Genomic DNA, 11966 nt, shown 5'->3' with positions numbered 1-11966 from the left:
TAAGGATGTGTTCAAAAAGTGAACAGGACTGGCCGCATCTCAGTGTCAAGACCGGGTAGCAGAGGCAGGACCCAGACGCAGAGTTCCGAACAAAAAGACTTTAATAGTCGAAATTCAGAATCACCGAGGGACCGGGACCGGGACCAGGACCGGGACCGGGACCAGGACCAGGACCAGGACCTTCAATGACATGACAAAGGACAAAAGACACACAGGTTTAAATACACTGGGAAGGTGCAGGTGATTGGACACAGGTGGAACCAATCAGAGACACAGCAGACAATCACAGGGGAGACAGGACGAGGCAGGAAGTGAAGTTAACCCAGGAACACAAGAGGCAGGAAACTACAAAGTAAAACAGGAAATAAACCCAAACCGTGACACACAGAGGGCAATACTTTTACGGCAATACAACACAACTTTTGGGCAAGCCTGTATCTAAATATAAACCTGCAGTACAGTATCACTTCTATCATCTAGTTCTCATTTCCACTCTGTATTTACAATGTACCAAAATATGACGTAGTGACATCCAAGAATCTTCCATTAGTTGTCATCACTTAACCAAGTGGTTCGCATCATTATTCCAAAGATTGATCACTGCTGCCCTCCCAAGTTGTGACTGCAGTTCTTACTTCCGGTATTTTTGTGATGTTTTCATCTGTGCCCGAATCTGAGTTCTTCCAAGACACAAAGGGACTTCAGAGTGAAAAGGGATTACGCCACAAGTGAAGGTGACATTCAGTCATACTGACTGCCGGCCTGAGCAAACCAATGAGTCCATTTCAGACAGCTTGCATCCCTCTGTTCACTCACAGTGGTTTAATCAGGGGACCTGATCAAACAACTAAAACAGGGACTCAACAGCAGCAGGTTGCTGAGTGTGGGTTGGACCAGCTGGACCAGATGGACCACTGAATTAAACAAGCTATTGTGAAAATGATGCCCAATGATGCCCAAGGACACATCAACATGCGGGTTAGCCGGGCCTGGGATTGAACCGTCAACCCTGTAATTGGAGGACAACCGTGCTCCCCACTTATTGTTAATGGTCTCATGTATGTATCTATGTATGTATGTATGTATTAATTCATTGACCCTTATTACTTTGCAATAAATCGTTTTCTGACTAACATGGATTTTCCAAACCCCTCCAAACAGACACCGCTCCTCTCTTGGGCACAAGTTGTGTTGGTGCATCTCTGGTTGTTCCTCCTGTATCGCCTTTTCCGTTTTTATGTACCAACAGAGTTACTTGTTGTTGTGAGCGGCACCCAGCATACAGTTTGGCAGGGTAATTTTATAAATATACAATTATTAGTAATTAGTAATAATTGTTTATGAGTCATAAGCTGTTGCGTTGTGGTGTTTTGTGCTGTTAAAGAGTGTTTGTTGTGGGTTATTTATTGTTGTTATAAAGTTATAACCATGACTCAGACTCAACACACGTAAGAGAAGTAGCTCCAACAGAGTTCTGCAATGACGTGCAGAAATAAATTCTGCCACTTGCCAAAGAGCGTCATCAATTGTTACCAGTATACGTTTGAATCAGTTTACCTGCAACCCTATATTGCATATGACTTTACTGCTCACATGTAAAACATAACATGGATCCATACAATGTTTACAGTGGACACAGAAGCGGCAGGAATTTATGTAAACCACCTGAACAAAGCTCTGACTCTTCTGCCCTTCACTGCCTCTCTTGTCCTCTGCAGGAGGTTCAGAGCTTTCCACCCCTCTGCTCACACACAGCGGTCACACATATCTTGGTGGAAATGAAAACATTGCTTGGTCAAAGGTACATAAAACAGGTCCGAAGTGGCCGCGTCACAGTTTCCGTTTTGGCCGTTGAGATACAATGCGGTGCTGTTTGCCATCACTATTTTATACTGTAATGTTTATGCTTAGTTTCCGTGTTCTATTTTGTTTTCCTTAATGACTTTTTCCATATTTTTTATATTCTGTTATTTACTTGTATATCTATGTATGACAGAGTAGCGTGTAACCGGAGTCAAATTCCATGTATGTGCAAACATACATGGCCAATAAAGCCCATTCTGATTCCTCTGCTATACAACCTTGCTTTTTATTTTGTCTGCTATGCGGTGAAGATGAATCAGCACAGCAACAGGACGGACATGCCAAAAAAAGCAGAATACAAACTGCTGTTGACTAGAAGCTGGTAGTTATGTCACTTATATACTGTCACATTTTGCTCACTGATGAAGGGAAACGGTTCATATTGAAATCCCTTTACCTTTTACCCTGAATTCCCTGCAGCAGTCTATTAGCATTACAGATGAGATGCGCACCTACACACTCAGCTTCAATGCAAAATGTTCGACAAAAAGAAAAATAAGGGCAATATGGGTATTTCATAATGGACTTTCAGGCATATTTTACCATTAGTGTATGACCGAGCTAGACACATCCATTCATCATGACCTTTGGAGGAGGGATTAAAGTAACCTCTCTCGAACAAGAGTTACTGAAAGGTCACTAGGAAAGTGCAGCACCACACAGTAACATTGGCACCATTTGGCTTGTTAATGATAATAACAAAAGTGATTTATAGCTCAGAGTCAAACTTGCTGCGCAGACTGTGTGAAAAGAAACATAACCACTGTGGTTCTGATTCAATATCGTGGTCAAACTAATGAGACTACCTCTAAAATTGGCCCGCAGGATGCCGTTTTAAGGCAACCAGACAGTCTACGGCAAAGTTGATGGCCATGCAAGCAGCTGTGGGAGGCTAGCCTTACTTTTTATTAACCAAAGATGTGCTTTGAGCGATCTGCTGACGCCAGCATCCCAACACGCCAACGATGAAGATGATGATGTTCAGCAAGCACATTGTATCAATGCATGCACTTGTTTGCGCATTCTATCACAATGTACTGTAGAACCTTAGTTACTAAACTGAAATTCAAACCACGTTTGGGTTGCGGTTAAGTTTATGTTAGAGGACAGCTCCCTGTGCTCAGGAGTTTAATTAGTCCACTTTAACATGCACCTTGACGTGGCCAAACAAAATATTCTTAGATCCGTTGAGCATCATCTTATTCCCTCTGGCAATCTAAATGATCACCAACACTACAGACGTGACAAAACAAAATAAAATAGATCCTAAGTAAAATAGAGAATACAATGCCTATAAAAATTATAAAGGTAGAGGGGAACATGAATGCAGAAAGATATCACCAAATCCTGGAGAATAATCTAATAATCTCCTCAAGAGAATTACGATGACGACGAAGATTTATTTTCCAGCAAGACAACAAGCCCAAGCACCTACTAGAAGCTCCACAGAAACGGTTCAAAGACAAGGGGAATGTTCTGTAACGGTCAAATCAAAGCACACATCTCAATCCAATGGAGAATTTATGGCTAGATTTAAAGAGCTGTTCACGCCCAATCCCCAGGCCACCTGACACACCTTGAGCTGTTAAAAGGAATTGAGAAAATGGCTGTTTAGATGTTTAGGCACTGAGTGACACTGACTCGTCTACTAAATACTGACCTAAAGCGGGGGGGTTCTTGAACTTAAATACCGTTAATTAATTGACATTTAAAATCTGTAACGTAAATATCTTTCTTCACTTTGGCATCAATGATTTTTTTTGTGCAGATTCTGAGCCAAAATAATATTAACCAAGATTTCATTTATAAAAGAAAAAAAGGGTGAAACATCTATATATATATATATATCAGGAATCAGGAATCAGGAAACATTTATTAGCCAAAATATGTCAAACATACAAGGAATTAGTCTTGGCGGTTAGTGCGCGACAGTAGACAGACAAGACAAGACAACAGTGCACAGGTAATAAAATAAAGTGGAATGAAATGCTAATGCAATGGGTTAGTAAGAATAAGGCTAAGGCTATGGGTTAGTATAAAACAGGGGAATAAAGTTAAACAAATTTTAAATATTAAAAAGTTGAAAAATATTAAGCATAAAGTGCACTAACAAACAAGTAACAGACAAGAGACAAAGTGACAAGTGACAAAGTGATGAATTGCAGTTAAAGTGACATGTGCAGTGTGAGGGGGAGTGACCGGTGGAGTGTTATAGTCAGGCAGTGGGGGACCGGGCTCTGTTGAGTAGTCCTGATGGACCTCAGCCTCCTGCCAGATGGAAGGGGCACAAACAGTTTATGTCCGGGGTGGGACATATATATACATAATAGTATTAATGCTTAAATCATCTAATTTTAGCAGATAAATCAGTAGGATTTATCGAATGGATTGACAGAATTAGAACTAGCATTATAGTCTAAAGGACTAGCTTTCTACTTGATGATGTTTATTTAGTCTTATTTTAACATGTAAATGCTTCTAAATGTAGTGTTTACTCAACTAACCAAATACGCTTAAAAATACCCTTAACTTGGAGTTATGGGAACATAAGTCGTTTCCTGGCTGGTGGAAAAAGAGTTTGTCAGTTTTACCCTATGATTTATGTTGTCAGGGTCATGTCCATTGTTTAATGGTACTTTGACCGGCTGTTTGCTTCACTTCTTTGGGTAAACACTCATAGCTGCAGTGTCAGCTATGAAACACACTCGTCATTTTGACTCTGCACAACGGGGCGTCGACGCGCGTGCTGATTCTCAGACGACCTCGACCCCGGCCGGTTCCACCTGCGAAGACCAAAACCAACATGGAGACACAGCAGTCGGTTCAGGAACGTGCGGCCTGTTACTGTCGCCTGGTGGCAGGTCTCTGTTGGGGAGCGAAACAGGCAGGCTAATCCACGCTGACAGCACGGCAGCCTCGCTCTGCTCCTCCTGAACCCGTGAACACACAGTGTAGATGAATCTCATTTACATCTCTGTGATGATCCCTTTCTCCTGCCCACCCCGCCATGTCTGTTTACTGCCTTTGCCACGCTTGATACAGCGGCGTGCTTGCATGTTTCTTCACCACGAGGGATTGTTTTTCTTTTTGATTAATACGTCTGAATTCACACGAGAGAGTCGACACAGCAAAGTGCTGATTATTTAAATGTGAATATTTGTTTGACACTCACACACATGTCATACTACATGCTTCTACTCCACTACATTTACTCTGAGGTTTAGTTTAGTTCAGTTACAGTAACTAAGTGTAGGAGGGATTTGGGTGGGGAGTGTGGCGTTCGACGGGTGACGTCCTCACATCGACCACCAGGGGGAGGCAGAGCTCTTTCCACTGATGAGGCAGCGCTGCGGGTCTTATCCAATCAGCTGACAGGCAGGTCTGCACAGTGTTAGATCAGAGGATGTTAGACCACAGAGAAATAACATCACGGCCTCATCGTTGTTACTGTAATACATCTCATTGTATGAACGTAGCGTCTCCTCTCAGAGGTTGTGTTGAACACGGAGGCCCGTCCGGTATGAAGAGCTGTCACATTGTCCAGCCTGAGCGCCGAAACTGGCTCGTTACAGATGAGACGGCGTCTCCTTCACGCAGCAGCTCTGTCTGCTCGGTTCCGCCGGCTGCCTCCGACACAAGTCTGTCCTCCCGTCGGCATCACGAGGACGAGCTCAGCGCCTCCGCTGACGGCTCCGCTGTGTGAGCGCAGGCCCCAGTGAGCCTGTGAGAGACGGACACATCTGTGCAGCGCGTCGTGTGCTCTACCGCAGCAATGTGCTGCCCGGCCCAGCTTGGCACAACACGAGGAGGTGGTGATCCGTGGAACTCCATCATTGTTGTTTGAGACTGTGACATGAAGATGAATCAATGCACTGAAGATGTGTGTGCTCATGTGGATGTTTATTGTATCCTCAGATGATCAAACGACTGCAAGTCTTTAACCGTTTGTTCTGTCTCAATGAGGATTTGAAATATTAACTTTTATAAATGGCACGTGTTTTAAAAGTCAATACATTAATACACATTACATTTTTTTTAAATCATTTTTATATATGGTTTCATCAAACAGGATTCAGTTCTAAAAATAATAGGACAAAAAAGATGTGTGTGTTCAGCTGAAATCTTAGAATCTGGACCCCACAGTTGGTCTTCATAAACAAGATGAGTCAAATGAAATAGAAAATGGAATGCGTATGGTTTTAAATAGACTTTGGCCTGAGGATGTGGTTTCGTGGTAGGTAATTTCTGTTGATGTAAAAATAATGAAAAAACTCTCATAGAAACAGGAGGCGGGTTGGCAGCTATGGGGCTCTATTGAGGAGCAGTACTTTTGATGAAGGGGGTAGACAATGTCCCATTTTAGTTTAGCTTGTTAGCATGCAAGTAATAATCAGCAGCGACGTAGAGAGGGCTGGAAATTGTCAAATTGTCCCTTGAATGAATTAGACCTCTGTCCCACACACCTTCTCCTTTCTCTCTCCATAGTGCTACGTAAGCTCAAATAAATGCTGATTTGTGTGACCATCGATTGGATGGTTTATTTAGTAACCCCCCCCCCCCCCTTGGGGCAGGATGAGTCATCAGACATTTGAAACCAGATTACAAGAAAGAAAAGGTAATGAATGTATAAGATACTGATTGATACTTATTGACACATTCAGCATTCAGCAACTAGATATAAATCAATATTTAACAAAAACTATAAAATCTAAAAATGTGCATTAAAAATGTACTTTTATTTCACTGGCCTTCACCCTGTTGGAGGACCATTAATGTCCACGCCACGTATCATGGCAGTCCAGTAGTTCAATCAAAGTGACAGACAGCTAGCACGGCTTATATAATATTCTATTGTCTCAGATCCCTCCAGCTTTCCTCTGATTGGGACACAAGGAGAGCATGGATTAGTCTTCTTTGGAACGGGCGGAGGTCTTTGTTTCCCTGTGACGTCATTGTGTGCCATGCGATCCCGTGTGGTAGGGGTCATGGGTACTGTATGTAACAGGGGAAATGAATACTCCATTCAGTCATTCCATTACATTATATGTCATATGTACAGCATGTGTGCAACGGCTGAGCTAAGCACAGGTGCAAGATATTATCTGCAGTTGACTGAATGCTGAAACCATATTTATACACATGATTTGTAGGCTGTGATTAAATGCCACACCCTACATACTATATATATACTGTACACAGTATGCGTTCATTTTCCTCCGCGTGAGATTCCCCGGGGCCACTTGGCATCGACAGAGTCAGCAGATTCTGGTAACATGTTCAAGCATGATGTTTACTTCCATCAGAAACCAAAGGCGTCTGCGTGCCCGGCCGGGGTCACGGTCCCAGGCCTCAGAAACCTCTCTCTTTGAGCATGCTGTGGTTGAATCACGGTCACTGGGATTTTCTAAACAGCTTGGAAGCTCCGTTCAAAACCCTCATGCTCGCAGCAATGCACCAGAGCAGGTCTGAGGAACGGAGGGGGGAAGGGGGGGGGGGGGGTATACAGAGGAACTGGTTAAATGAAGCAGGTTATTTCATTCCCAGATGCTGCAGACAGTTTATTGAAAAAAGGCCAGAACTTGGTTTCTTTGACCTGCTGCCGTAACACACAGTGGCTCATGCGGCGTCCATGTCATGCAGGCAATAATCTCCTGGCAAAAAATGCGAGCAGTGTTTCAATGTGGAGCACGCTGAAGCTTCCAAGACGAGTCCTTGGTCGCGTGCACATTTGGGTTTCCTCCCATGAGCTCGTTCACATGTGCACTTGGTTAAGGGTTCATGTTTTACAGCGAGCCAAACATAGAGACGTAAACCGCAAATGACAAACTCCGATAGTTCTGTGTGCTATTTTCTTTCTTCTTTAATGTCAGTAAAAAACAACAGCAGAAGGTCATACGGTCCTTTTGGTTTATTTAACGGTGAATGTAACACGCCTTACTCTGCTTTATAACAACCACAGGATACAAGAAGAGGAAGGAAACACTTTCAAATAGTATTTCTGAGCAAGAATTAATTCCTGTTTTAAAACATTCTAATGTACTCTTAAGAGGATACACAATTTAAAGAAAGGAGTTAAAAGTTATGGACTACTGTTTTCAATAACAGTAGCATTAAAACACATTGACTAATTATTCACAGGCGGCTTTAAAACATATATATATATATATATATATATATATATATATATATATATATATATATATATATATATATATATATATATATATATATATATATGCATGAGGCAGATTTCCCATGTATATTTTATTATAAGTGGGTTATTGCATGTTGCCAACAATTCATTATCATTACTTAAGACTGAGGCTTTTTACTGGTAGACATTGCCATTTGGGACTTCAGGACAACGTAACCTAAGTTAAAAAACCTAAATAAACTGTATTCAATTTTCAAGTGAGAAATGAAAAAAGGCAAAATTGTCCTTTCACGATGATTTGCTGAATTCTGATATGATTCTGGATAGTTTAAATAATAATAATGCTATTTGTGTCTTGTTTTATTTTGTGAGGCAAATGTTCAAGATTAAGTATATATACTAAAATGATTTCCTCATAGTACACAGTAAGTAGTATATTAACTATAAATATATATAAAGTAATTTCATGTATGTTTGTGCCCCTTTTGGTTAGGGCCCCAGGCCTAAGACCTGGTGTTTAAATAGATAGATGGATATGTATGTGTATATATATATATATACTTTATTCCTCCCAAACAACGAGGTCACACTCTCTCGTCAACCCACATGGTCACTGGGTTGTGTTTTGTCTCTCCTGTTAACATACAAGTGTTATTCCTGTAACGTACATTTCCTGCCACCCGACAGGTGAGGGCCGAGTGTTTGAGCTCGCAGGCCTCGTCCTCTCGATATCCTTCATTCATGTGTTCAAAGCGTCGACAGATGTCCTTTACACATCATCATATTACTAATGCAGGACCAAATAAATACTGTAATGATTAAATTATTTCTTTTATTTCCATGATGTCTCCACAATTATATTGACCATCACAAATGTACGACCCTTTAATTTCCTTTCTTAAGTGAAACTACAAAACCTAAAAAAGAGCAGAAAGCACACGTAGTTACACACATGACCTATAAACGAATCCTCGTGCCAATGTTGATTTCACATGTAGGATCAGAGATGGGAATGCACCAGTAATAGTTATGGCTCACAATGGGAACTATCATTGTTCACATACTAAGAATAAAACATAGTGGAATTTAAATTATTTGTTAAAGTTTTACCAATTCATTGACGTATTTACAAGGTTTTATACTTAAATTGTAACTAATGTGAATTTTGCAATTTTCTTTTTGCAAAGCTTCTGTTTTACCAAGTATTATTTTAATAATAAACAACAGTTTATTTATTTATATTTATTTACTTGCTACATTTAGACAAATTACAAAGGAAAGCGTAAAAGAATGATCCCAGTCCGTTCCACACTGGTTAGTAAATAAACACTGGTACATTATGGGTACTCTGTAAAGCGCAGATATCTCTATCGGGACTGGAAAAGCTTTTCACTAAACAGAGATGAGAGACAGAAGCTGTTGGAGAAATGGCAAAATATAACAAAAGCCATTGAATGTCTGACAACAGCTTTATAACACAATTAGTCAAGGCCAACCAGAAAGCATGTAATCCAGTTAGAACACGCTATTGCCAAGAAGACTTTTATTTTGAAAAATGCATCATGCGGATGAAATCCCTGCAGTGTCTGCAACTCAAGATGCATGATGGGAGCTGATGTGATGTCCAGGGCTGAGGTGCACGTTTGGATCTGGGTCCAGAGGGTTAATGGTTTTCCTTACTGGGTGGGAGAGAGGAGCAGCCGTGGCTTCTTTTAAAAAAATTAATTCAAGTATTCTGTGTTGGAAAATTAGGATGCCGCCTCTGTTGTCAGTCGTGAGCTGTCTGCCACTTTCCCAGCAGCCCTTGGGCCCGGTGACAAGGAGATGGATGATATCTGCAGCCAGGCTCGCACCGCTCCCCCAACGCTCGTTCACACACACACACACACACACACACACACACACACACACACACACACACACACACACACACACACACACACACACACACGCACACGCACACGCACACACTTACAGAGTGTATGATTATTTGTCTAATACACCTCTCCTTGTTGCCTTTGGCAGCAAAACCAATAGCGTACATATCATGGGGGGAATGAAAACCTCACAGGTGAAATTGTTTTGAGGGGAAACTGCAGGACTTCTCCATTGTTTGCTTTTACGCAACAAAACATCAGATGTTTAAATAACGAAAGGCAAAACATATTCTTCTGGAACATTTATTGAAATTCCATGATTTACAAACAAAAAGTTGTTATTCCAATAATTAATACATTTTCACTTTGGATGTAAAATACAAGAAACAAATATTTGTCAATTGATGCCTTTTGGAAACCCAGACTATTATATTTTACAAATATATAAGGCAGTGTGTGTGTGTGTCCTTACAATAATTCAACCCTCTCTCCCTGTCTGCCTACGTATTTCTTCCCCTTCTTATTGTCCTTACCTGCTATCCGGTTCCCCTCCACGCTGCTGATGCTTGTCCCCTGTGCAACCGCCGCTGCATACTAATGAGGAGCCGAGGTGTGTGTGTGTGTGTGTGTGTGTGTGTGTGTGTGTGTGTGTGCGTGCGTGTGTCTTGGGAGGGAGATTGACTTTGCTCTTCCCCCCCTTTCCTCTTACTCTTCCTCCTCATCATTCCTGAAGAGCAGAGAGTGAACAGGGGAGAAGAGCAGTAGAACGGGAGGAGAAGGGAGAGAGGGGGAGGGAGGGGCGGAGAGAGAGAGAGAGAGAAAGGAGGAGGCGGCCTGGTAGGGAGCGGCCCGCTGACATCCATCAGCGTTTTAAGTGACTGCATTGGGCCGGCGCCGAGTGTAAAGGTCGTCTGGGCTCTTTCTGTGCAGTGGGCACCTGGGCAGAGCGCAGCGGCCCCCTGACGGCGTGAAGGCTAATTAGCTGGCGCAGGCAGCGCGTTACGCCGCTCTGACACTTTCACTGACTCACTGCGCTACTGTGAGAAGCGCAGGCAAAAGCCACAGCACTGCCCCCCCCCCCTCACACTCTGTCAGCTGACTGAAGGCCTGCGCAGAAGAAGGCCATGAAAGGAAGGGTCCCCACCTGGAGAAGGGATTTGTCTTACCTCAGATAGAGATACAGACATTTATCTTTATATATTTATATTTATTAAGCCCACCGGAAGCCCCCTAGAAACCAATGTAGCAGGATTTGTCTGAAACGTTCAATCTTTCAGTGGTGGATTATCAAGGACCGGCCCTACAAAGAGCACAGTAATTATCCACGTGGCCTCGGGGACTGAGCGGATGCACTCAAGGACACACTGGGAATTTTTGGTCAAGGTCGCGTTTGAGGGGCACAAAGAAAAAGCAGCGGGATTGGACCGGGCTAGCCGGACACGTGCTACAGTACAAGCGAGACGTTTCCCTTCCTTTCTAATTGGAAGTCGTCCAAAACAACCCCCCGCGGCACTAATGCGGCGTCACCAAAGAGTCACGGAGAGCGTGGAGGTGGAACTCTGATTAGGCACGTCCCATAAGGTCACAGCCGCCGAGGGGTTAACGGCGCCTCTCTGAGGCCAGCCGCGGGTCACATTCAAGTCCCAGCTTGCTAGACACAGCACAGTTATCAATAACCTCCTCAAGCTGCTGGCCAGATACCAGGTTTCCCTGGCAACGCCCCGGAGTGAATCACAGATGAGAGGGAGACCGGAGATAAGACACCGGGAGAGGGGGGCGGGGGGTCGTTCCATTCGGCATTCACCTCCGGACCGGTCTCGCTGCTTCTCAATCTTCGGCGTCGGCTCTTTCGACTCTCTTTCTTTCTCTTTCTTTCTAAAGCGCTGTCGATGGATAAACACGGGTCTCAGCGCCGCTCCACTGTCCGTTTTACATCCCCCTCCACCCTCCCCCGCCTCCCTCTTCCACCTCTCACAGCACTTACTGTAATCTGAAAGAAAAAAAACAAAGTGGTTAATGGGGTTTATCTCTCATCCCTGTCGCCCGGAGAATAAAAGACAAACTTTATTTGA

At 43.0% G+C, this 11966-nt stretch overlaps 1 protein-coding gene across 5 annotated transcripts in view; it reads right to left on the bottom strand.

The window, feature by feature from the left end:
- Positions 1 to 6718: 6718 nt before the first annotated feature.
- LOC120821675 (uncharacterized) overlaps positions 6719 to 11966 on the bottom strand; it is a 39945-nt gene continuing 34697 nt past the window's right edge. For 4 of the 5 annotated variants that reach the window (XR_013468342.1, XR_005712574.2, XR_013468344.1 and 1 more), the window contains one exon: positions 10184 to 11884. Coding sequence is in view for 1 of the 5 variants with exons in the window: in XM_078106495.1 (XP_077962621.1) it covers positions 11418 to 11884 (467 nt within the window). In the remaining 4 variants the exon portion in view is untranslated. Of the gene's footprint in view, positions 6856 to 10183; positions 11885 to 11966 lie in introns of those variants that run through there. The other variant, XR_013468343.1, reaches the window with a different exon arrangement.

The sequence above is a fragment of the Gasterosteus aculeatus genome, chromosome 7 (assembly GCF_964276395.1).
Source record: "Gasterosteus aculeatus chromosome 7, fGasAcu3.hap1.1, whole genome shotgun sequence".
NCBI classification, from domain to species: domain Eukaryota; kingdom Metazoa; phylum Chordata; class Actinopteri; order Perciformes; family Gasterosteidae; genus Gasterosteus; species Gasterosteus aculeatus.
Note: the sequence above shows the minus strand (reverse complement) of the source record. Positions and strands in the feature narration are given on the sequence as shown.